The sequence below is a fragment of the Gorilla gorilla genome, chromosome 8, assembly GCF_029281585.2.
Source record: "Gorilla gorilla gorilla isolate KB3781 chromosome 8, NHGRI_mGorGor1-v2.1_pri, whole genome shotgun sequence".
Classification (NCBI taxonomy): domain Eukaryota; kingdom Metazoa; phylum Chordata; class Mammalia; order Primates; family Hominidae; genus Gorilla; species Gorilla gorilla.
Genome location: NC_073232.2, coordinates 15063517 through 15091322, shown reverse-complemented (window position 1 = coordinate 15091322; position 27806 = coordinate 15063517). Strand labels below are relative to the sequence as shown.

The 27806-nt window shown below is 41.6% G+C and overlaps 1 protein-coding gene across 1 annotated transcript; it reads right to left on the bottom strand.

Moving 5' to 3' along the window:
• Positions 1-27806, bottom strand: RBM17 (RNA binding motif protein 17). Its single transcript, XM_031015366.3, has 12 exons — positions 27583-27806; positions 19623-19763; positions 15431-15547; positions 11725-11891; positions 10588-10685; positions 8093-8149; positions 6703-6844; positions 4469-4620; positions 3249-3322; positions 2687-2785; positions 1526-1598; positions 1-1384 (listed from the first exon to the last, which is right to left on the bottom strand). The coding sequence occupies exons 2-12, from the start codon at positions 19743-19745 to the stop codon at positions 1281-1283; spliced, it is 1206 nt and encodes a 401-aa protein (XP_030871226.1). The 5' UTR covers positions 19746-19763; positions 27583-27806; the 3' UTR covers positions 1-1280.

The following is a 27806-nucleotide window of genomic DNA, read 5'->3' as shown; positions in this document are numbered from 1 at the left end:
TAAAATGTTATTCTTTTATTTATGTTAAATAAAAACATGAGAAAATCCTTTTTTAAAAAGGGTCAGAATATTCCTTATGTCTCCAAACCAAGTCCATGGATGCAAAGAAATGCTGAGTTCTTGATACACTTTCATGTCATAATAACCAAAGGAGACAACACGGGCTCGAGTCTTTCAGCTGCCACTTAGGAAAGTCACATGCAGTATTTGGGAAAGCAAGGAACAGAACACAGGCATGAGTATTTTCTGGAAATACCTCCTGCCCTGGCAATGAACCTCAGTACCAAATATTTTTGTTTTCTTTTTTGTGGTCCTGATAAATTTTTAAGCCACACATCCTACTGAACTTCAATGATACAATTTCTCACAATTCCAGAATTCTATTAATTGGCAGTACAGTTTACTTGGCCAACGTGGATAATCTTATAAATTTTAAAATTACATACAATAGAACACTATTGCAAATTTTGCCAGTAGAAACATGACCCCAAGGAACTGCCATTTCCAAAACATAACTGGGCACACATTTACAATGCACCTGCTAGGTTTTGAATTCATTTGTCATTTCTGATCTACCCTAAAGACTATGCTTGAATCTCTGAAAACAAATGCTAGATTCATGATTTCTATACCCACATACTCCATAAATCCATCACAAACCCTACAGTCTGATTTAGCCTAACGGCAAATGATTCATCCAATAGGCCATGGTATGTCCACAATTCTTCAATCTTATTCAGGTTGTAAAGACGTTTTTCTACGACTGGAGTCACTAAGAATTTCTCTGTTAGAGAAAGCATCATTTTCACCTTTGGCACACTGCCAAGATGATACTTTACTACAGAATTTATGAAACTACAATTTAGTAACTTGCAGGCTTTATTAAAAGAAAAAGAAAAACAAAGAATAATTTAATATAACCCCATGTCCCAAAACTTTCTAGTTTTTTTTTGTTTTTTTTTTTTAGTGCAAGAAATGCTGCATCATTGAAGCACTTGAGAATTACCATGAAATCTAACAAAAAATGTCATCAACTCAGGAGTAATAATAAAAAAAAGAGAAACCAGAGAGGCACACAGATTGTTGTTTTTTTAAAAGGATTTTTATACTATATTAAAAAACCACAAAATAAAAAAGGGATCAATCAACATATATCTTAGAAGTCCTTCCAAGAGTCTTGGTATGCAACAGCCATGGAGGCTGTGACCTTTTTCCTTCTTTTCTCAGCCTGCAGTTCATTTAAGGATCACCGGAGATGACTCGTGCTCTGGTTCTTAAAATCAAACTTGTTCTGCCAAATCCAAGACCCTGAATTTGTCCAAATTGTAGAAACATGCTTTTACCACCCGTCCACCAAAATACCTCCCATTCAAGTCAACAACCGCTGAAAGGCAAACAAAAGACAGTTAATACAGGTATCCTATAAGATAAAGGTTTAACTTTAATTAAACAGTAACTTTACTTGTAAAGATTAAGGCTGTAAATTCAACTTTTTTATTCTTTAATATTTAGCTGTACAACTAACCTTTAATTGCTGATTCAACTCTCTCAAATTCTAAAAATATCCGTACTGCTTCATCATCAGGGGCACCAGGAATCTGGAAGAAAATGAGAGCGTGATGAGTAAAGGCATTTGAGATTGCATTGAATGAGTTTTCTCTTTTAAATGATTTCTCAGAGTGAATATTCTAATTATCATCATATACAGTCAAGTAGTTGTCAAATACCAAGGAAATAAGTATAATTTGTTCATCATCAAAAACGTACTGAATGCCTGTTTTTATGACAGGCATTGTTAGGTGCCAGGAACACAGGGCTAGGCAGTCTCTGACCTCATAAAGGCCCTGTGCCAGCTGATGACGTAAACAAATAATTATGTGGTCAACAAACAGCAATAGGATAAAGAAACAGAGGAAGCAGAGCTTTCAGATTAAAAAGGCTGGTGCTCTAGTGGCCTTTCACATCAGGTCTCATTTTGACTAGCTCTGTCTAGCTTTCCTAGCCCTCTGTAATTCCACCCACCTAAGCACTTCTGCTAATCCCCAACAGGCCCATTCATTCCATTTTGGTAGTCCTGATCTTCACTGTCTCCTACCAGCCGTTATCCCAATCAGAATACCCTTCCCTGCAAATCCCATCTGTTCGTTTCAAAGCACAGCCCATATCTGCTATTGCTCACAAGGCAGTCTATTTTTTCACTGATCTAATCCTTTTCTCAACTCCTGAACTTAGTCAATACTACCTAGTCTAGTAACTGAATATCCTTTAGTTATATGTGTTTCTTCAACAGAACACACCACTGAGAGTACAGAGCATGCTTCCTGTAATCCAAGTGCTCTCTGCACAGTGCAGTGCATGTGAGAGGCACTAAATACTCACCAAATGACTGAAACCAAAGGCATGTCTAAGGAACTAAACTACTGAGCACACTAGAATCAAGGTCTTCAGTCATCATACTGATCCTCAATCATGAAGCATTCCTGTTTCTTCACCAAATAAAACTTGAAATCATTGTCTTTATGTTTAAAACTGTAATAATTGAGCAAGAGAAGTACAAATAACCAACGCCTGTCACCTTCTGCAGTAAGAATGTTACTTATAGCATACCCTGTCCTGTCTGTAGAAAATGTTTTGTAATCTGCCAATTACAACTTGTGTTATAAACATCAAAAGAAAACGCTCTTACTTCAAATATCACACATTTTCCAACTTTGCCATATTTTTCACATTCTTCCTTGGTTTCAACTTCCAAGTCTTCATCCACCTCTCCCGCACCAACCATGTTCTTTAAACACAAAAATAAATTCAAGTACCAAGTATAACTTACAAACACCTAGCAGAGGTATATAAATATGACTTAGTGATGGTAAATGTTCTCAATCCCAAATGACATAATGAAAAATTTCATCCCCAAAGTACCCAAAAGTTAGTATTTCTTAAAACACTAAAACATGTATTAAGCCTGTAAAGAGTTACAAAAGCATCTATGCAAGCACCAAAATGTATAAACTATCTGAAGCTCTAGCAATTTCAAATATTTAACTACTCACTGCAGTCTTAAACACTGTACTTAGCAAAGAGACTTACACATTAGTGAAAAATCTAAAATCAGCCTTACGTGGGATCTGCCCAAAGTATTATTTGCAGAAGTATCATTTTCAGTTTTAACTTTTAGGGGGAGCAGGGTAGGCTGGGGTGACACACACAAATCTAGGCAGGCAGACAGCTTGCTTTCCTCAGCTTCTTACCCTTAGTAGGACCACTTTAGTAGGACACTTAAGTATTTCAGTCAGCGGATTTGAATCTGACTTCTTGGATGCATCTGTATCAAAACATACCATTAGATGTGTTACAGAACTGAGCAGCATATCATTAGATGTGTTACAGAACTGAGTTCTACTTACAATAATTAATTTAATTTCAATAGCGATCCCCACCATTTATGTCCTAGGCATCTACACAATTGGTCTTTGAGCGAAAACACAGCCTTATCTGCAATGAAAGCCTCTGCTTTGCTTTGGCATGTTTTTACAATAGCATCTGGATGTTTTGAGCCTCCACCATTACTTGCAATTTTTGCTCATCTCACTTCCCAAAGGGCTGACAGGGCATGTGAGTGATAATTCCTGTAGGTGAGTTGACTTGGAGCAAACGTTCAAGGTCACGGGCCCAGGGGAATATGCAGTTACTAATCCAGCCACCGGCTGCCTTACTTCAGATAACCTCACAAGTCGGGACAACTGTTGGTTTCTGGCACTCACCTGTCAGGCTCGTGATGTATCCTAAGCTGTGCATGAGCGGGGCTGCCAGAAAAGTTTTCTTCTTTCTTTAGCAAAGGAAGTTCAGCTAGGCTGACTCAAACTTAATTCCCTGATTAAAATGCTAACATATGTTTGTCTCTTTCCTGAATTCCCTCAATACAGAACAGACTGTAAAAATTAAATGAAAATAAAACACCAACTAGGCATCATTTACCAAGAGACTGCAACATAACATTAGATCTCGCAAAGCAAACAATCTGTAAGAGAATCAGAAATCACATCTATACTGAAAGGGCAAAAGGGAAAAGTAGAGACGACCTCTGAGATGGAGATAGCAGGTATATTCACTGCCACACTATATGGCTCTGTCCTTCATGCTCTAAACACATAACCAAGATTTCTTCCTGAGGACTACTCATTTTCTGCCCAAGTCTCTCACCATCTTTTCCTCCACAAGCCTTCATCTCTCTACGTCTGTTCTGAAAAAATAAAGATGAGCCTCAGGATTCCTGGTTTCACAAAACGGAAGTGGCAGTGCATCATATGATCAGGACGGCCTGTGTTCTAGTGATGGCAGGGCCAGCCCTCTCCCTCTGGCCACACGCCTCATCGTCCCCCTGCTGACACATGAGGATCAAGACTGGCCATGTCTGATATGGATGGGGCCAGTCCTTTCCCTCTAGTCACACGCTTCCCTGGGGACACACCTTTCTCTGTGGCGTCACCCACGATGATCTTGCCGCCACGCTTGCTGGTCTTCTCCACTGACAAGGCAGTGCTCAGGCCCTGCTCATGCTTCCCCAGACCCTGGCCCTCCCGGAAGCCGTACTTCTGCATGATCTTGTGCGCCACCGTGCCCCTGGCAGGAGAAGAAGGGAAAGGACTCTTAGCCTTGACATCGTCAACTGGAGATAGGTTGCATTTTTCCATCACAACCACCTCCTTCTGGAGAGAGTGCATGCTCCACAGGGGTTTCAACAAAGTCACTCATTAACTAGGAGTGGGCTATTAGACGGAAGCTGTGGGGATGTGCAGCATGAAAGAAACAGAAAAAGCTATGACCAAAATCCAGAACATCCTGTTGTCTTGGAGGGGAAATGTCAGTTTCTCTGGTGGAGTCTCCTCAGTGCCCTGCTAGGAAACACAAGACCTTTTGTGTGCTCCGGACCTGCACTGCCACATAGCTTATGACCACAGTTTATTAAAAAGTGGCTATCAAAAAGTAAGTATGAAGTTTCGTACAATGAAGATGATCCCATTTTCCTAAATAGCACAGGAGAGTTTCCAATGACAGACTATACAAATGAAAGAACCCTTAGAGATCACCTATTTAACAAATGAGAAATAAACGGAGGCCAAGATTAGCTGACTAGCTTAAGGGGTGGACTTAGAAGTAATGCAAGACGACATATTAGAAATTATTTGTACAGGCTGGCTGCAGTTGCTCACACTTGTAATCCCAGCACTTTGGGAGGCCGAGGCGGGTGGATCACCTGAGGTCAGGAGTTCAAGACCAGCCTGGCCAACATGGTGAAACCTCATCTCTACTAAAAATGTAAAAATTAGCTGGGCATGGTGGTGTGCACCTGTAGTCCCAGCTACTTGGCAGGCTGAGGCAGGAGAACTGCTTGAACCTGGGAGGCAGAGGTTGCAGTGAGGCGAGATCGCACCACTGCCCTCCAGCCTGGGCGACAGAGCGAGACTCCATCTCAGAAAACAAATAAATTATTTGTACAGCTGTTAATGGTAGAGCTGAAACTGGACCCCACAACTCTCAGTCACTGCTTTCTGTAACAACCAAATGGCTCTCACACTGCGCTCTCAGGCGCGGCATGGGTCTGAAGGGCACCCCAACCCCATGACCACTGCTGCTTAGGGCTTAAGCCACAAAATCCCGCTTCAACTGGAACTGCACCTACATTACTTCTTGTATTTAATTCCCTTAACATTTTCATTTGAACAAGCTATTCTAGGGCTAAAAAGACCAGAAACTGCTGAATGGTACCATCTTGCATCTTTCCTAAGCACAAGTTAAAGATGTAATTCCTGGTTAAAAGCAAATTCAGTAAAAAGTCAGTTTTTATCATAAACAGGGAAAACAAAACAAAACAAAACAAAACCAGCTTCATGTCTGTCCAACCCTCCAGTACACAAAGCTTCCTGCAGCCACGGCCATGTCCTATGTCTGCACCATCCAACATGGTCACCACTTGCATGTGGTCACTGAGCACTTGAAAGGAGACTAGTGAGTTTCAACCCCACTCACTGTCTCACCGGCTGCATTTCTGCTACAGGCAGCAGCCAGCAGATGCAACACAGCACAGAACAAAGCCTTCATGTGATACTGCTTCATGGGACAGCCGTCTCACAGGATCAAAGTCAACAACACAGAATATCCTCTTAACCAAAATGTTTGCCAAGCCCAGCACAGTTTAAAAAAATCCTCAAGCCCCACCTGAGCGTCAGCCTTACAGTCAAATTTTATATGCTGGCAAACATGTCAACTTGTAGTTAGAATGACCCCGAGTTTTTTAGACCAAAGATTTAGAACCATGACCTGAAAGCAAATGGCCCACTTTATCAGGAAAAAAAAGGTATCACCTGCCCTTTGGAGACAGTAAGTCAGCTCTGATTCATATGAGCTATTTTATTTGAAAATGTTATGAAGGCAAATGTAAACATTAATCAGGTTCTGTGCCTGTCTAGAAAAATAATGTTCAACATCAAAATGAGTCAAAACTTCTACTGGGAGGTTGCTGTTTTGAACAAGCCCCATCATTACACTGGAACACGCTCCACACAATTGAGGCAGGTACCGTGTGACCTGCACACACCAAGGGTCCTGAATGTCCTCAGTTTCAAACAAGCTGCATCTACTGAAAGGGCTAGCAACACTTCACACTGTCTCTCAAGTCCTTAGATAAGAACATTAAATCATTACCCCATGTTAGCGAGGAAGGAGTTGCTAGGTCCGGTTGGAGATCTCGGTCTGTCTTGTTCCTCGTACACTGGGGGAGGAATGGCTGCTTTGGAAGACTGTGATCGAGGTCTTGAGTCCTCTTCATAAGGAAAATCTCGGGGTACTATTGGAGAAAAATAAAGTAGGCTCACCAGAATACTATAGAAAACACTCTGAAACCTCACTTGTATCAATTATTTATCTTGAACAAATTTAACCTACTTTTTGGTTTACCACAAGGAGTGAGAAAAACACCAAATCAATTTTACAGCCTTTATACGACTTATTTTAAAACCACAGAGGGAGGACGCTACTTTCCTGATTCTAACTTTCCTTTTGCTATTTCTATCTCCTCAAATGTCTTTTTTATATCTTACTGAAATGTTATTCACCCTCTAAAATCCTCTTGAATGAATATTCTTGCCGGAAAGATGTTCTGTATGTTCTAAGGAGATACAATCTGGCCATCTTCTTTTGACTCCTGCAGTACCTTGGGTGCACCTGTCTAGACCCCGACCTCACTATCTCATCAGCTCATGGCCCACAAAGGTCTCCGAGGTTAGGGGCTATGCACTGGAGCGGTGGCTTCAACCCTAGTTAGATGAAAGTCAGCAGGACGCTTTAAGACCATCCAGATGCCTAAGCCCCACTCCCAGAGACTGGTTTCAATTGGGGTTTATTGTTTGTCTGTTGTTTTCACATAATAGGTATTTCATAATATCTTAGAAATTATCTTCTTTAAAAGATAAATAATTCAACAAGTTTTAAAAAGTACTATAAATGAGAATATCCGCTTGGGATAGTTTAAGTATGGTCCAATCCAGAGAATGGGAAAATGACCTAGATGATATTCAGAAGTCCAGTCCCAACCCCCAAATTCTAGAGCAGATCACTGCGAGAAGGAACAGTGGGTGAGGGTATTTTGGCAACGCAATGACACGCAAACCCACCTGCAGTGAAATGGAACGGGAAGAAAAAATCTAATCAAGGAAGGCATTGCCACCTTGTGGAGGATCATGAATATAACAGCCTCTAAACCTCTGAGTTAAAAAACTGTAATGATCTGCTGTTTTAACTCCAAATGAATCTAACAACAAATAAGAAATGTTAACGAAATCAAAGTGAATTGCATAAAAAAGAGACGGATCCCACTGCATGAAATCCAAGCCTCAGAGCCTGGCATAGAAAGGTCTCTCTCTGCAGGAGGGCGCTGCATTCTGAGATCCAGGTGCGGCCTCAGGTGACAGAGCCAGGCAGGCTTGCAGGCCATTTCCCTCTACGCTCAGGAAACCTGGGGGCCCAAGCTGAGATCCCCCATGGTTGGGTTAAAGACCTGTATCAGAATAAAAGAGGAAGAAGCAGATCTACTTACACTCTTTGTCCTTCTCTACCAGAGAAGTGGGTGGGGCAATGGCAGCTCCGCCCATACCTGCAAAACCACAAACCCAAGCATTAAAGGAGGTTTCCGATGCCAGACTCCCAAAGGACTATGACACACCATATATCTATCACCCACCCCCCTAAGAAAAAACTAAAAAAGGAGGACCTGCTACTTCAGATGACCTCCTGCTACATATGAACAAATCTCTGATGCTAGGATTTAAAATGTAGAAAAGTGGCAACACTCCCTCAGATATGCAAAATTGTTCCTTCATAAAAGGAACTCAAGAGCCCCACAATGTAGTCTGCAAATGAATTTTAAGGCAAAACAATACAACCAAGAGAACCAGCAGTTACTTAAAAAGAGAGTAATGTAACTATTTACCGAGAGCAATACCCATTAGGCCCTTTATACACATAGCCTCGTTCAGGCTTCACAGACCTCTGAAGTAGATATTACTGCATCCAGTTTACAAATAAGAGAATGATCAGAGGGGAGTGAATCAACAGAAAGGGAGTAAACCCAGCTCCCTGCGTTGCCATATCTCCCCCACCACACAGCACGCTCCTTTTCCAGGGTGCAAACCACTGGAACTAAACACATATTTGAAAGCGTGGGTCCTTCTGGCTCCTGAAGAAACTGCTGCGTGTTGTCACTATTCCTGGTGTATTTCCTGGACAACGAATGGTGAACACAAACAAACCAAAAGAGATAAGACAGATCTTTTTATCTGGTATCCGACAACTGGAAGGAGAACATCAGTGGAGACCACAAGGAATTTTGCATTAGGCATAAGTCCTAACATATATGGATTACGTATACATAATATTACATCATACATATGTATTACAGCTTAATCAACAATGAAATAAAAACAAAATGTAAAACTTTAAATATTGATTACAAAGTCATGCTGCATCAGCACAAAATGTTTGACAAAAGAAATTATTCTGGCTGGACGCAGTGGTTCACTCCTGTAATCTCAGCACTTTGAGAGGCTGAGGCAGGCAAATCACTTGAGGCTAGGAGTTTGAGACCAGCCTGATCAACATGGTGAAACCCCATCTCTACTAAAAATGCAAAAATCAGCTGGGCATGGTGGCACACACCTGTAATCCCAGCTACTTGGGAGGCTGAGGCAGAAGAATCATTTGAAACTGGGAGATGGAGGTTGCAGTGAGCCGAGATGGCGCCACTGCACTCCAGCCTGGGCAACAGAGCAAGAGTGTCTCCAAAAAAAAAAAAAGAGGCCGGGTGCAGTGGCTCATACCTGTAATCCCAGGACTTTGGGAGGCTGAGGTGGGTGGATCACTTGAGGTCAGGAGTTTGAGACCAGCCTGGCAAACATGGTGAAACCCCGTCTCTACTAAAAATGTAAAAATTAGATGGGCGTGGTAGCGCACATCTGTAATCCCAGCTACTCTGGAGGCCGAGGCAAGAGAATTGCTAGAACCCAGGAGGTTGCAGGTTGTGGTGAGCCGAGATTGCACCACCGCACTCCTGCCTGGGCAACAGAGTGATTCCATCTCAAAAATAAATAAATTCATTCTTCTAAAGAATTATTCTAGAAATTATTCTAAAGCCAGTGTCCATGCATTTTGATTAACAGGACTGGATGATATAAAATCCTCAAGGAGAAATATGAATCTGAGTAAAACCTTCTTCTATTTCCTTTGAAATACTTCTATGATCATTTTACTAACCTTGTCACTAGGACCTAGAGTGATTACTGATTCTGAAAAGCAGATTAGCTCTAATAAGTTCAGTTAAAAAAATTCAGGGTGATTACTGGAAATCTGCTACTAATCACATTAAAATAAGAACATCAATCTGTCAACAACTATACATATAATGGGCATGCCACTACTTCCCTATCATGAGCTACAAGGTCAAACAAAGCCTTCTCATTCAAAGCTATCTAGTTCCTGCTGGTGTTTAAGAAAAAAAACAAATCTCCTTAGTATGGAAAGCATGCCTCCTTATTAAAAAGGGCAGTCAATTTATAAGCTGGAAAAATGAGACCTACAAATATTCAACCTATATACTGAATTCCAAAAGAAGTTAATAAAAACCAAACATTTGGGGATTAACTAAGATAGCGGATATGAAATGTGTCACAATGCCCAACACAGACACACTCAATGTTAACTATGCTTCCCCGCTAAGAGAAACAACAGAGTGGATTCAGCATCGGCCAACTGGACTGTGCTGCAGGTAAAGACAGTGCAGGAATAGATTTTAAGCTAGTCCCAAAGTATCCAATAAATAAATGTTAGAAAGTGGTTGTGAAGCTCAAAGGAAAATACATATGAAAACCCAATATAAATTAAAACTGTTACGCAAATGTGTATTGCTGGGATTCCAGAAAGAAAATTACCCAAATCAATGTCAAATGAACTATTTATCAAACTGAAAAGAAAAAGCACATAGTGGAATTGCACTTCCAGTATTTATATACGTTTAAGACATATTTGTTCATGCCTTACTTCTTTTCCTCCTCTCTCGCTCATAATCTTCATCTTCATCAGAATCTGGATCTGGTCTCCTTGCAAACCCACTTGCTTCATGTCTGTCTTTACGCCTTCTGTGATAACAAAGGAAATAAATGTTCATCACAGATGAACCAATTTAGAGACCTGAATCTGGGATGACTTCCTCTTGACCAGAAGATATCCAAATCCTTTCACAATCAACTATGAAGTTGCAGGGGTAGAGGGGGTAGGAAGCATAACTGGTAGAAGACTAAAGTAGATAAAGTATGAAAAGTGAGAAAAATTCAAGATAAATTGAACCAATAAGTATACGAGAGCAACCAGCATGAAAAAAAGGTTCCTTGACATTGACCTCTTCCAATGTTAAAGCCTATCAACATAGTAATAGTTCAATCATTTCAATAGTCTATAACACTTTCACTCATGAAATGATTCAATAAATGGGAAACAGTATATTAATATTTAATACATGTTAACTATTTGATAATACTAAATATTTTTAAAAAGAACTACAAATACATCCTACTACTCGTACTTTGCAAAAACATAAATAAAAGCTGCATATGAATTTTTAAAAATTCCACCTGGCTCAAAAATAGTAAAGTTAAGAAGAATATTTCAAGTACTTTAAATAGTTGTGATTTTACAAGTTGAGAATCCCTTATTCCAAATGCCTGGGACCAGAAGTGTTTCAAATTTTGGAATATTTGCATTACAATTACCAGTTCAGCATCCCTAAGCCAAAATCCCCCAATGCACATTTCCTTTGAGCGGCATGTTGGCATTCAAAAGATTTTGGAGCATTTCAGATTTTGGATTTTTGAATTAGGGATAGTCAACCTATAGCAGAGTACCAGCATAGAAAAAAATTTTCAACATCAGGTTTATAAGTTATTTTTCTAACAACTCACTCAAAATATACACTTTAGGTCTTCAGTCTACAGGTGAAGTTTGCTGTGATTCTGAGATGTAACAGGTACAAATCGTAAAACAGTTTGATTCCTTGTAGTGACTGCTCAGATCACCCATGACAATTAACTTCAGCCTTACAGACAGCAGCGACGCTCATTCGTTAACATTTTAATGAACATTTCAACTGTAAAATATCCCCAAATCCAAAGGAAGCCTTACTTTTCCCTTTCTTCTATTTCCTTTTGTCTTTCCAGCTCCCGCTGTCTCTGTCGTTCCTCTCTTTGGCGCTTCACTACTTTCTCATAATCATTAGGAAACATAGGGTCATATTCGTCAGCTAAGGGAATCAGAACTTCCCCTGCAGAAAACCCACTGGGAACAGGATCCTGAGGAAGGTAAAAACAGCAGTAAAAATCATCCTTATATCTTACCAGTTTACTCACAGAATTAAGGTCAAAGCGTATGGGAGATAAAAGGACTTTGAACATCATCTAGCCCCCTCCTCTGTTTTAAAGACAAAGAAAACAAATACCAGACAAGGCCACATGCCTGGTCAGGTGGTAGCAGAAACAGGACACAAAATTTCACCTCTTAGATTAGTACTATTTCTATAATACTCTATGGCATTTTTCCTGGAATTCCTAAATAAGCCACCACCAGCTAAAATATAAGTTACTAGTACTTAGAGTCAAAAGATTAGAATATTTATAGTAAAGCACTGAATACTTGTTTTTATAGATCTCTATGACAACTTAAAAATAAAACAACCATGAACACCACAATCATTCTTGCAGTCATCATTTTAACAGAATAACTTCAGATTCTGATTACATGGAGATAAGAATATATGGAGATCTTAGAAAGCATCTTCTTGGTCTTTTTAATCCTCTGAACACATGTCCCTTCCCAGGTAGGCTGCATTTCAGGCACTGAGTTTGACACAAGGGGATGTAATGTCCCTTCCAGCATCATAATTTTTTTTAAGGTTCACTAAAATCAGGTTTAGATAACACTTCGTGTTTTCTCGTCTATACATTCAGAAACTTGGTCTACTCTTTGAAAGAAAAGAGGTAGCCACGACAAAGAAATTAGCAAAACGAGAGGCAGAGCACAGCCAGTATACTAGGAAATACATTAACAGACACAGAACTTTACCCTAGGCTGGCAGCCTCGGTCTACACGTGGTGCTGGAAGCCCTGACCCCACTTTCCTAAACCTTCCCACACTTTCTCCTGTTAGTGTTCTTAGCATAATTCTTCGTTATTTTCTGTAATAAGATGCCTTCTCTGGTTTTCAAAGACACCTCAAACAAGCACAGGTTAGGATTAGTGTCCCCATTTTTTTAAAAACACACATGCAAAACAACAAGGATTCATGTCCTTGAGCGCCCAGTCTGTACCTCTTACAGGAGCTACAATGTCCAACTGTATCAAAGGCAAGAAGGTCGTTTGTAAACGTGTTTCCTGCTTGAACACAGAACTGACAAAATCAAGACAGCTTACACGCCATATTAACAGACCTAAATCGAACAGTTCCTGTGTTTCATGGTTTGGTGTGACATTTTGCACTATAAAACAAACACTTCATCATTTCCTTACGACGAAATATCAGGAAATGCTATGACCCAATGAATAAGAGCAACTAGGAAAATAACTATAATCACCTCCCAGGCCCTACCCACTGGAAAATGTATTTAATGTAGGGCTCCTAAAGGTTAGTTATACATTTGTATTCATTTTATAAAAGACATTTAAAAAATACAAAAGCACATGAAGATTTCTTTTCAGTTATTATTTAGAGAGAAAATGACAACCAGCCACTCAATTTATCTAACACAATTATCACAACGTGTCTAAGAGAACAAACTGTCAATATGAAGGTTCATTCTCTGGCACTTCAAAATTTCAAAGAAAAAAACTTTTACATATAAACCCTCCTATGCTTAACAATGAAATCAATCATCCTTTTCTAAATGCTGCAATGAATAAAGTGATTTGTTCAATTTAAAAAAATTAAAATGTTAATACCCTCAATGCTGAGGGGGGAGGATGGGGTAAAATTCACCCTCATATGCCTGAGGTGATACTGTGCACTGCTGGGAGTAAACTGGTGCCAGAACAGATTGGCCATAAAAATGGCTGATATCTTAATGCCACCTCAGAAAATCTAAGAAAATAACCCTAATTACATAGAAACATCTCTGTAAAGATGTTCATTAGAGGGCCGGGTGCAGTGGCTCATGCCTGTAATCTCAGCACTTTCGGAGGCCAAGGCATGCGGATCGTTTGAGCTCAGGAGTTCAAAACTAGCCTGGGCAACATGGTGAAACCTCGTCTCTACAAAAAATTAGTCAAGTGTGGTGGCATATGCCTGTGGTCCTAACTACTCAGTAGACTGAGGTGGAAGGATCGCTTGAGCCCAGGAGGAGGAGGCTGCAGTGAGCCAAGATTGCACCACTGCTCTCCAGCGTGGTGACAGAGCAAGACCCTGTCTCAAAAATAAAAACCACAAAAAGATGTTCATTAGAGTGGTATTTATAAAGGCAATGTAAAAGCAAATCTAGGTGGTTTTACAGTTAGGGAATACTTGTGTAAATTATGATGCATTCGCTTAATGAGAATTAAAAACTGATCGTGAAAACTATGTAACAAGGAGGAAAAAGGCTTACTCATTAAATAGGAGACTAATATTATAGGTACTAGAACCAATACACGATTACAGAAGAAACTATGAACCAGTTTTTAAATTAGATGTAGCAGGAATAAACTAGGTATCAAATTTATGGGGGAAAATGCTCAATGACTAGGAATCAGCAAAAAAACACCTCCACCATGTGGTGCTTTCTCTCCTGAAGAACTACCAGCCCTCAGGAACAGCACCCGCTCCCCTCAGAAAAGGATAACTCAAGGGTAAGCTGCAGCCACAGACTGGCCCAGAACATAAGCAGGACAGGCAGCAGACGGAGCCCGACCCAGAACAGTGACGCGGAACAGATGGGCAGGAGTGTGCCCTTGGGGCTGCCCCAGCCTGAAGCAGCCCTTCCCACAGGTGGTGGGGAGGACAGGCGCGCCTTGCTAAGAAACTGTCTTGATAGCACTATTATTAATCTTTTGGTCATTTTTCATCAAGCGGTTTTGTGCAATTCATGATGCTGTTTAAATGACCACAGTCATTATTTGAATGCCATCTGTGGAAAGATAAATGTATACTTAAATTGTGGGTATAATTTTAACTAGTTTATTCACTCATTTTACCTCATTTTGTCTAGTTTTAACTATGATTTTGAGTTATCCTTTTCCAGATCTTCTTCATCCTCAGTAACCCAATTTATAGAGTTGACCACATGTTTGTTTTTAAGCACATGTAAAATCACTGGAATCATAAAGGTTAGGGTGGTAGAAGTGGGTTTTAAAACCCCTTTCTCTGTTTTAATCCACAATAAATCAGTAAGTACTAACATTGTTTATGATAGCAAAAAATAGAAACAACCCATATATCCAGCATTAAAGGAATTAAATTATAGTCCATCTATACAAGGGAATACAGTGAAGCCATAAACGTGATCATACAGTCCTGTATTTTTTGACAGAGTCACAACGTATTAAGAAAAGCAAGTTAGCAGAAGGTGGAGTAGGCACAGAATGGAAAAATATTAAGTTTTTCACTTCCGGATTGTATGACTGAAGGTAATTTGTTTTTCTTTCTGCGTATTTCTAGTTTCTGATTTTTCTACAACAAACTATTTTATTTCAAATAGATAAATTTTAAAATTGGCAAAACAAAAGTAAAAATTAGGTGGAAAATAATATTAACTTGGTTTCAAAGGCCTACTAAGGAGACCATCTGTTAAGAGTAACTTATATGCAAAATAAGCCACATGGAAAACAGAAAAATGTATCAAGGTCACAGGAAGGTGCGGGCTTACCTTCAGCCCAGCTGCTACATGCGGTGGAGTGTCCACAATTTGCCGGTCATCTGAGGAGCCACCTCGCTTCAGGTCAATGACTGGGGCGAGGACTGTACTTTGTTTCGTCCTTTGGCTCTAAAATCATCAAAAACAAGGAAAACATACTGAAGTTTCAAATTAAAATTCACACTGTTTGCAACAAAGATTTTCTTTCTGGTCCCTGCAACAAACCTTTGAGATATGAGAAAACCATAATCTCAAAACAACAGCCTTTTAATTTATTACTATAATCATATATTATTTTCTTTCAGCTTTTTCAAAAACATGAGATTTTCTCCATTTCTGTGAAAGGTTTACAGTAAACTTAGTCACTTTCAAAAGATACTTGGGGATAAGAGTTTTGTTCCCTCCTACTAGGATATAGAATCCTTCCTATCTCCTTTATTATGAATCTACAAAAAAAAGTTTTTAAAAGAAAATCATTTCTATACATTCAATTATTGTTAATGTTCTACCATACTTCTTGCCCTGACACCTGTATTTTTTGCTAGACCATTTGAAAGAAAGTTGGAGACATCATGACACTTCACCCCAATCTCCTGAAACCGTGGACATTCTCCTGTCAGATTACTACCCCTAATAAAATCACTAATTCCCATGTCATTTCCCATCCAGTTCACATTCAGATTCTCCAAGATATCCCAAAAATGTCCTTTAAACAGCTGATTTTTTTTGAACCAGGATCCTACCAAAGTTCCTGAAATGCTTTTGGTTTTTAAGGGTCTTGATTAAGAACAGTCCCTCTTCCCCATCATCATCATCACCATCATCTTCATCTCCTCTTCCTTTTTCTCCTCTGACACTATCTTGTAAAATGCTCTTTGTTCTAGATCTGTCTAATAACTACCTGGTTATTTAGTTTAGCTTGTTCCTCTATGCCTTGTAATTCCTGAAACCTGGAGGTTAAAGGCTTGATCGAATTCAGGGTAAAGCTCTTAGGCAGGAACACTTCCCAGGTGAGGCAGTGTGCCCCTTCCTGCATCACACAGCAGGCACACTGCGTCAGGCCGTCTAACAGCAATGCTAAGGTTGATCATATGGGTATGGTGGTAACGATTAGATCTTTTGCTTAGAAAGGTTTAATTTTCCTCTTTTGCAATTTAAAGTGTTACAAATTTTCATTACCACTATAAAAGGCACAAAATAAGCCTTCATCTCTCTTGAATATAACAATACTTATAAATTTAAGCAAACAAAATTTAATCCAATTAACAACTCACAAAGTAAATACGAAAGTTTACAGAACGGAAGGGGGATTTATTAGAATCACATATTTTCTTTCTTTCTTTTTTTTTTGAGATGGAGTCTTGCTCTGTCACCAGGCTGGAGTTCGATCTTGGCTCACTGCAACCTCCGCCTCCCAGGTTGAAGCAATTCTCCTGTCTCAGCCTCTAGGGTAGCTGGGATTACAGATGCACGCCACCACACCGGGCTAATATTTGTATTTTTATTGGAGATAGGGTTTCACCATGTTGGTCAGGCTGGTCTCAAACTCCTGACTTCAGGTGATCCACCCGCCTTGGCCTCCCAAAGTGCTGGGATTACAGGTGTGAGCCACCACGCCCAGCCAGAATCACATATTTTCTATTATTATTATTTTCTATTCAATATAGAGTTGGCCCTCTGTATCTACAGGTTCCACATCTAACCCCAGGCTGAAAATATTAAGAAAATAAAACAATACAACAAAAAATACAAATAAAAAAACCAATACGGTATAACGACTTTTTACACAGCATTTACATTGTGTTAGGTATTGCAAGCAATCCAGAGATGATTTAAAATATGGGAGGATGTGTGTTAGTTACGTGCAAATACCACACCATTTTATATAAGGGACTTGGGCACGCTTGGATTTTGGTATGGGCGGGGGGGTCCTGGAACCAATCCCCTGTGGACACCAAGAAACAACTGTATTTTTTCAAATGGAGATACAAATGAAACCACAGCTTCAAATTTTCTCTACCAAATAAATACCTTTACAGGTTTGGCTAGGCCAATCTAGTATTCTGAGTAACTAAACAGCCTAAGAGAATGCAATCTTCACTTCCCTTAAAAAAAAAAAAACCCCCACAAAACTAACTGTACATAGCAATCTCAAAAGTCTTATAAAGTTAGTAGAAATAACTTCACAAGCTACCTCAAGTTTTAAAAATCTATATGAGGCCGGGCACGGTGGCTCACACCTGCATCTTTCCTGCAAAGCAAAAGTTACATGAAATCTACAAAGATTTTATAAATGTACTTTTAAAAAAAATTAAAGAGAAAAACGAGGTTTTGCTAACCCTCCTTACATCTGGAATGAAACCTTGTTTTAAAAAAAACAAAAAATACTGGCATCCAAAAAATCTAAATTTGGTAATGATGAATTTAAAAAACACAAAAAAAACTCTCTACAATACTGAACAATCAAATGTAAGCACTTCCATGTAAGTATCTATTGATGTGGTAAAGGGAAAAGAAAAATGAGTAGAACTTTTAAGAAAAAAAACCTGTGTATTGGCCAGGAACGGTGGCTCACGCCTGTAATCCCAGCACTTTGGGAGACCAAGGCAGGCGGATCACGAGGTCAGGAAATCGAGACCATCCTGGCTTACAAGGTGAAACACCGCGGGCGCAGTGGTGGGCGCCTGTAGTCCCAGTTACTCAGGAGGCTGACGCAGGAGAATGGCGTGAACCTGGGAGGCGGAGCTTGCAGTGAGCTGAGATCATCCACTGCGCTCCAGCCTGGGCTACAAAGTGAGACTACGTCTCAAAAAAAAAAAAAAAAAACAAACAAAACCTGTGTATTATGGAAATTTTCAAACATGAAATTAGAGATTAATATTAATTCTTAAGTCTCTACTATCCACATCCAGTTTCAACAATTATCAACTCATGGGTAGTTCTGTTCTTCCCTCCCTCCCCTGCCCGGGACTGAATTGTTTAGAAGTAAATCCCAAAAATGACATCATCTTATCAGTAAATATTTCAGTACGTATCTCTAAAGTACTTTTTCTCAACTTTAATTACTGCCTCCCCAGCAAGGAGCCTTTGACTAAATTTTCTCCCGCACATGAAATTTTCACACCACAGATACACTGTGCACAACACGAGCAAGGTTTTTTCACCCCCAAAAAGACCAATATTCGCTCTGTTTGGGGGGATATAGCCTCCATTACGAATGCATACTCTAGAACATAAAGATCTCTAAAGTAGTAAACAAACCATAATACCATTCTCATGCCTACATTTTAATGGCAAATATCCAGTCGACAACTAGGTTTTTAATGTTTTACATGTTGAGTTATTTCAAGGACATTGCCAATACCCAACATGTACACAAAAGAAACAAAAGCAATCAGCACCCAGACTACTTATGCCTGACGCCTTTACAATCAACCTGAGCCCTCAATAAGTCGCACGCAGCAGCTTAGGTATTCTGTGGAGCTTCTTCCCAAAGTGCTGCTTCCAAACTACCTCCACCAAACCAGTAGGAATGCTACTTAAAAATGCCCACTCCTGGGGCTCCAGCCTGAACTACAGTTTACCAGAATATCAGGAGTAAGGCTACAAAATTAGCACCTTAAACAAGTTCTCACTCAATCTTAGACCTCCACTACTTAAGTTTGAAAACCAGTGTCACTGCTGGTTCAGAGTACTGTTTTTTTGTTTGTTTGTTTGTTTTTGAATCGGAGTCTTGCTCTGTCGCTCAGGCTGGAGTGCAGTGGCGTGATCTCGGCTCACTGCAAGCTCTGCCTCCCAGATTCACGCCATTCTCCTGCCTCAGCCTCCCGAGTAGCTGGCAGTACAGGTGCCCACCACTGCGCCCGCGGTGTTTCACCTTGTTAGCCAGGACGGTCTGGATCTCCTGACCTCGTGATCCGCCTGCCTTGGCCTCCCAAAATGCTGGGATTACAGGCGTGAGCCACTGCGCCCAGCCCCCGCAGAGTACTGTTTTTCTTCATTCCTACCCCACGAAATGTTCCTATTCCCAGGAGCCAGGAGTAGCAAAGTGGCCTTAAACGCCTCATTCCTCTCCCCCTACAAATGCTTAACACCATTTACCCAATACAAAGGCAGAAGAGCAAGCTGAAACCAAATTCCTTGTCATCCTAATGAGGAACCCACTCTGGAGGCCTCTGCTCTCATGCTCTGGGCTTGTCTTTACCTTTGCCTGAGTGAGAGCTGCCTTCTTCACCTGAAGCTGAGACTGCAGAAGTTTGAAGTTTTTGGACCAGCCTTCTGTTTTTGAGTCACTGGTCTCCACTCCTAGGTCATCGTACAGGGACATCTTTTCTTCAGTTTAATGCTGAAAGGCAAAAGGGGTGGGGATTAAAGAATGCACAATTCAATAAAGGCTTTTCATGTTAAAATAAGTATCATGAAATTTTAGAGGTAAAAGGTCCAGGACCTTTCAGCAACAGAGGCCCAGGCTCCTGGTACCATTAATGTAGGGCTCTTCCTGATACATGAAGCTAGACCATGGATTATTTTTAAAATAAGCCTCTAAAATTCATTTTTCCATCTATAAGATCATGCAGTCAAGTGATCCATGAGTGAAATCCTTCAATGCTAGGGCACATAATGAGGTAAGAATTGGAACATTATTAATTACATATATCCAATTTTTAAAAAATTCTATTTATGTCAGTGCCAAAAAGTAGAAGCTTTACAAAAACACAAATTAGCAGGTTGATGTAGCACAATTAGCTACCCTTTTATAAAGAAAAAATTTAAACGTACTCCTAGGGAAAAAAATGACAGAAATGATCTCTTAGATGTGATTTTGTCAATTACAATTATCAAGGGGGCAGTAGACTGGTTACATCTTAAATACTCTGATTTCCTCATATCACACCAAGTGGAAATCTGTCATCTTTAATGATAGCGATTACAAAGAGACAATCAACAATCTGCATGTGAACGAGCAACACACAGCTTCCGTGCAGAACAGAGGAACACGTGGAAACAAAAACCGAGTCAGCAGGCGCAAAGCATGACATGCAATGCAGCATCGGCAGCAGGTCCCATGAAAGCCCAGCACTGCACAGACATGGATGCTGGGGTTTAGGGAATCAATCTGCCCAAGGCCACAGCGGAAGCCCCTTCCAACCCAACCAGGCCAACTCCAGAGCCCTCGCCAGTGAACCCCAGCTGCCACTTTTTAAAAAAAAATCAACATTCTGAAACCCACCAACATAGCTTACTTCTTCAAATAAGAAATCAATCTCACAGGCAGAAAGAGAACTTAATTTAAACAGAAACCCACAAATTCAAGTAAATGCTTAGCACAGTAGTTCCCAGTTTATGGACAAATACGCCTGCCAGTTCCCAGGGGGCCCATAAAGCATTTTCCCATGGAAACCGTGCTATTGAAAAGCCTAATTTGCTTGTGTTCTGTGGCTCAGGAGAGAAGGAAAATATTTAACACATACCCTCCTTAGGTCTGATTCGGCAAGCATTTCTCTTGAAGGTACTCTTACTTCTCAGCTCCCCCATTACAGGGATTCTAAGACCCTGCCACCCCAACACCTTAGCTGATGTTGGTACCACACTGTGTGGAGTGGGGGACGGAGTGCACACCAACTTCTGTTCCCTCAGAAGAACTGCCCTGGTCTTAAGTACAGTAACTCCCTGCCTGAAGTCAGCACCCCAGAAAACTGTCACCACTTTTTAGTTTCTTCCATTCCTTCATACGTGAACCCTCAAATTAACTAAAACCTCTCCATTTTGATTTTTAAATGAAAGGTCCCCGCAAGGCCGTAGAGAAGCAGGGAAAGCAGACAGTCCAGGGGTATTGATGGCTGACTGCTCAAACGAATCACATAAGAATGAAGGGATGGTCAGGCGCGGTGGCTCACGCCTGTAATCCCAGCACTTTGGGAGGCATAGGCGGGCGGATCACTTGAGGTCAGGAGTTAAGAGATCAGCCTGGCCAACATGATGAAAACCTGTCTCTATTAAAAATACAAAAATTAGCTGGGCGTGGTGGCGGGTGCCTGTAATCCCAGCTACTCCGGAGGGTGAGGCATGAGAATCGCCTGAACCCGGGAGATGGATGTTGCAGTGAGCCAAGATCACACCACTGCACTCCAGCCTGGGTGATAGATAAAGACTCCGCCAAAAAAAAAAAAAAAAAAAAAGAAAAGAAAAGAATGAAGGGATGCCGGGATGCAGACAGACTCTCCTCCTGATAGATGTCTTCAGCGCCAAACTGACCTTTTTCAGGAACTTGGGGATGTCTCATGACAGGCCTGAAGCACTGAGGCCAAATCAAGAAAAAATAATGAACTCCATTCCTTAAGAAATATGGATGAAATATAACCACGTCCTCAAAGTCTTGGAGGGAATCCCCTGATGTCCACTTCAGAGCCTAGTTTAATAACTCTGAACTCCAAGAAAACCTAGATCCAGGTTGTTCTGTTCACTGCTCTATCCCCAGACTAAGATCAATATCCAACCCACAGCTAAATAGGAAATGAGGCCAAACTGCAGTTTATACTCCATTTGCGAAGCCCTCTCAATTAGAAATCTCTGGCCAACAATCACTGGCCAGAAGGAACAACACTGCACCAAATAGCTTTTGAGGCTTTTGTACACTTTTCTTCCAGCTTACCCAGAACTCAAAACTCACTGTTCACATCTAGATACATACCCTTAAATTTTAACCTAAAAAAACTCAAACAGAGCAACAGCACAGAAAAACCATGCTGAGTGTCCAGCTTAGCACTGTGGCTCCCAAACACACTTCTTCAGAAATGACCATGCACCTTTCATCTAACTTAGTTTAATCTTTTGAGCCCTCTTCATCCAACTGGTCACCAAACCAAAGCCTACTGAACTACGGGTTCTTCTGTTCTTTCTTTATTCTTAAAATGGAAAGGGAATACTAACAGATTCTGAGAAATAAACAATGCGACTTTCTGGGAAATCACAAACACAAAGATAAATCAAAATTTGTTTGCAACTCAAACTAAACTCTAGATATTTGCTTTTCTCAATACAGACTATCTCCAGTATGAAAATCTGAAATCCTTCAAAACCTAAAACGTTCCGAGCAACAACATGACCCCAAAGTAGAACATTCCACACCAGGCTGGGTGCGGTGTCTCGCACCTCTAACACCAGCATTTTGGGAGGCTGAGGCAGGTGGATCACGAGGTCAGGAGATCGAGACCATCCTGGCTAACACGGTGAAACCCCGTCTCTACTAAAAATACAGAAACAAAATTAGCCAGGCATGGTGGCAGGCACCTGTAGTCCCAGCTACTCAGGAGGCTGAGGCGGGAGAATGGCGTGAACCCGGAAGGCGGAGCTTGCGGTGAGCCGAGATTGCACCACTGCACTCCAGCCTGTGTGACAGTGAGACTCCGCCTCAAAAAAAAAAATTCCACACTTGACTTCATGTGATGGGTCAGTCAAAAACGCAGTGAAATCTTTTTGCATGCATAAAATTATTAAAAGTATGACATATATTGCATATTCAGGCTATGTGTAGAAAGTATATATGAAGCATAAATGAATTTTGTGTTTAGACATGGGTCGCATCCTCAAGCTCATTATGTATATGCAGACATTCTAAAAATCTAAAAATATCCGAAATCTGAAACACTTCTGGTCCCAAGCATTTTGGGTAAGGGATACTCAACCCATTTCTCTTTATAACTTGAGAACTTTACCAAAAGTGTTTATGAATACATTAGTGCCACCAGAAATGGGTTAACCAAATGCCCATTAAACTCCGAGGGGAAAGATTCACTTATTTATTTTTGCATCTACAATTTCTGTCATATAGCAAGCATTTAATAAGCTTTATTAAAATACTAATAATGGGCCGGCTGCAGTGGCTCATGCCTGTAATCCCAGCACTTTGGGAGACCGAGGCGGGCGGATCACTTGAGGTCAGGAGTTTGAGACCAGCCTGGCCAACGTGGTGAAAACCCATCTCTATTAAAAATACAAAACTAGCCGGGTGTGGTGGTGCACTCCTGTAGTCCTGTCCCAGCTGAGACAAGAGGGTGAGATAGGAGAATTGCTTGAACCCGGGAGGCGAAGGTTGCAGTGAGCCAAGATTGCACCACTGCACTCCAGCCTGGATGATAGGGCGAGACTGTCTCAAAAAAATAAAATAAAAAATAAATAGGCAAAGAGGCAGCACTGGGGAATAAGGGAAGGAGGTAACCCCCAGGGAGGGAGGCAACACTCCTCACCCTCCCCAGAAGAGTCAACTCTGATGAAAAGGGTTCTCTAAACTTTGAGGCTAAAAATCAAGCAGTGTACTAGATCTCAGCTGCCAACAGTTCTTCCATCAATAGATTCAATATTTAGCAAAAATTAAATAGTGAATTAATGAGATTTTATGAGACCACACATCTCCTCTGATTCCATGTCATTTAAGATGGCTGACTAACAATTCCAGTTGATTTGCTGCATTGCGCAAAAGTTTCAGAAATCATCAGGCAGCAAATCTCATGCTCATTTAAAGGTCCTCATTTCTCTTCTCAAACCTGCAAAACGCTTTAAATATTAGAAACTGATGTCATCTTACCAGCACCTGCTAGTTTTCTGTAACACTGAGCTTATAAAATCAAATCTCTGCATCACAGCAAATGCAAAAGTGCTTTCTTCGTTTTTCTCATTTCCACTGAATTTTAAGTTCACAGAATGGGATTAATCATAGTAACATCACACTCTCATCCATCCACACACTTATTACCTGCTTTTGTTTAATTATTATAATGCTGCAAGCACCTGTGAATTCACCACCCAAAACAAGACAGGATCTAGACTAAGAAACCACACTCAACCATACTACTCCCCCAACCCATTCATGTAATTTCCCCGGAATCCTCTTCTCATTATTTCCTTGCTTTCCTCCTTTTATGTTAATTTTATTTACAGTTTTAGTTAATCTATTCCTTAAAAAGTGTGTATTCTTTATTTTAGCTATATTAAGCATTTATGAATATACAATAGTTTGTTCATTAATTCTCCCCACCGCAACTGCTGAAATGTAATAAGTACATTAATAAGACTGCCAAGACCCAAACTTACCCTAATTAACGCTGACATATTACTTAGACAACATAACACATTTATTTCATTAGGTCTGCTGCCAGGTAACAAAAAGCTGTACTTTGTAACAACTGGATATACCATAAGAAGCCAGGATCAAAAGTAAATACAAATTGCTGGTTTTTATAACTTTAAAATATTTGCTATTTCCTTCCTTTTTGTGGCAACACTTCCCTTTGAGCAACCCACGTTTCATATATGCTACATTTTTTCTTAGGAAACATAACAAACATGGTTCTGCCAGAAGGAAGAATGGTGAGTTTTCAAGATTCCACCCAAGCTGGAAAGTATTTTTTTAAAACATGTGCAACTGGCAGGAAAAAGAACACGGAAGAGTCTTCTCAGAAGCACCCCACCTACTTATCTTTCAAGTGCATCTCAGAAGCCTTTAGTGACTATTGCCCCCACATAAAACTAACTCCCCCCAACTGGTTTCCTCAAGCATACTCAGATCACAGCAACCTTGGCAAGTTATGCTGCCTATTGTTTCACACACCGGTTTCTTCCTGCAGTGTAAGCCCCCTAAAGGCAGGGGTGTTTCTTATGTTCAGCTTTGTATCTCTAGCTCAGCACCATGCTTGAACATTGTTAAGTGGCTCTATTAATATTTTTTAAATGTGTTAGTGAATGGATGAAAAATGTTAGTGCACCTATTTAAATCACATTATTATGAAACAGTGAGATCTGCAGATCTGCTTTTTAAGCACATAACTTATGATAAGTAGGATAAAATTTAAATTGCAAACCATAATTAAGGAGAAAAAAACTACCACCACCACACAACCAATAACGAGTCAAGGTCTGAGTTCTGAGCACCTAAAGAGGCAGGCTTGTTAGGAAGAAATATTTCTATCACTAAATAGATATTCATGCATCATAAAACAAAGCATGCCTCTTTGAAGCCTAAAGAATATGGCAAGACCGGGTCCGGTGGCTCACGCCTGCAATCCCAGCACTTTGGGAGGCCGAGGCAGGAGGATCACTTCATATCAGGAGTTCGAGACCAGCCTGGCCAACATGGTGAAACCCCGTCGCTACTGAAAATACAAAAATTGGCCGAGCATGATTGCGAGCGCCTGTAATTCCAGCTACTCAGGAGGTTGAGGCCGGAGAACCATTTGAACCCGGGAAGTGGAGGTTGCAGTGAGCCGACTTACACCGCTGCACTCCAGCCTGGACTATAGAGTGAGACTCTGTCTCAGGAGGAAAAAAAATAAATATATATATAAATATATAAAAATATACAAATATATAAATATATATATATATATATGGCAAATATACCCAGAAAGGAACAGGAGGGGTGGTGCACTTTGGTGTCCGCAAAAAATACAGCTTAAAAAGCATCTACCTCAAGTATAAGATCTACCATGACTTTCTAAAGAATTAAAAAAAAATTTTTCCCATACCTCCATCTGACGCCCTTGTCAGTTTAATCTTTCCATTCAATCTCACCCTCTGCTGTTACCAAAATGCCATAGGCTAGTATCGCAAACACAGTCCACTACAGTCACCTGTAATTTAGGCGAATAACAGAACTTCCTTCACTATTGACTATTATGAAAGGTTTGAGATGACTAGCCTGGGATCATCTGTTCCCTGCTGGGAGGAGGTCTGAAAAATTCATATGCAGGGGAGAATGGGAAGGTAAGTTAAACCAGGTAAAAAGAAATCCACTTTAAATAAAGCTGCATTTGGAAGTGTACAACAATTCTCTCAAGAGCCTCCAGAAAGGCTGCCTTTGGTTCCGCAGAGCTCCACAATCGCACAACCCGCTCTGTTATAAACTGGACAGCACGCAGCACCTTGCTTAACTCTAAAAATAAAGCCCTCTCGTTTAGCTCACTAAACTGTTACCCCATATTCCCTAAAAGCTGTCATTACGATCAAAATGTCTGCAGCCTTTATCAACTAAAAATGTGGAAACTTGTGTTGCATCCTTTTAAAAACTCCATCTGCTGCGGGGAGCCAGTGCACATCTACCCATCTATTTGAGTATATGCGAATCTTGCCCTTATCTAGAATATCCTATTTCCCATCCATATGCCTGGCTCTAGCAAAATAAGGACCCTCAATGGCACTTCTTTACTGCTTCTCAAGAAACCTCCATGTTCTGACCTGACTACTCCTGGAAACACAGCACCCCCTCCTCAAACCTTTCTCTCTGCCTTACCTGCAGTTTCCAGAACGCACTACGGGGCTTCGCTTCTGCTACTTTCGCACTTACTTCCTCCGGCGGCAGCCTTTTTCCCACCTCTCACATCTAACAACGTACCTTCAAGACTCAACATAAGCATGACCTCCTCTCTCAAGAGAGGTCCTTCCAGACCCCACTTGCGTTTCTCAAATCAACCCGGGCCTGGGTTTTCACGCCTGCTTTCCTAGAAACCAAACTCCTGCAAGCAGGGGCAGAACCTCATTCCCGCTGCATTCTCCGATCATTACACATTCTCCGGGCAAGAGGCGAAGCTCAAAGACTGCTTGGGGTCGGACGTGAGCGCTGAAACGCCGCTCAAACTGCACGAGCCGAGGCGACGCCGGGGTTAGGGCTGCATTCCTGTCCTGGGCAGCTCCGGAGTCTGGGAAACGCCAACGTCTGCACTCCCAGTTCTGAGACCCGGGGAGGAACCGGCTCCGAGCCCCAGAGAGGGGCAACGGTGCAGGGCCAGGGGGGACACGCTACGGGCTACTGGGTTCTGGTGACCAGACAACTTCGTCAGGATGCGGTGCACGAGACGGAGAAGAAACGCTCTTCAGTACCAAAGAGCCCGAGGCAGACAGGAGGAGGAGGAGGAGGAAGGGAAGAGGGAGAAGGTCAGGGCCCGGGTCACCAGAGGCGGCGGCGGGCGGAGGGTCCCGGGCCGCAGCCGCGTGGAGACACCAGGGCCCGCCGCGGAGACTGAGACCCTCGGAGGCTCCGGCTGCGCTGGCCCGGCCTCCGCCCCTCGCGACGGGCCTAAAGCCGCGGGCTTGCGTCTAGCGCCTCCCGGGAAGGCGCGCCCGCCTCAGGTCCCGCCAGGCCACCCACCCGGGGCCGCCGGGGCGCCACTTACCCGGCCCGCCCGGCCGACTCTGCCCATGAGCCGCGCCGGCGGCAGAGCGGAGCCGGGCGGCACTCCGCGGAAACCCGCCAGCGGCAGGAGGCCTTGGCGGCGCCCACCCTTCGCTGAGTCCTCAGGGCGCTCGGCGGCGCGGGGTCAGGGAGCGCGGGCTGCCGGGAGAGCGCGCCCGCGCCTGCGCCCCGCCTGCGCCTGCGCCTGCGCCTGCTTCGGCCTCT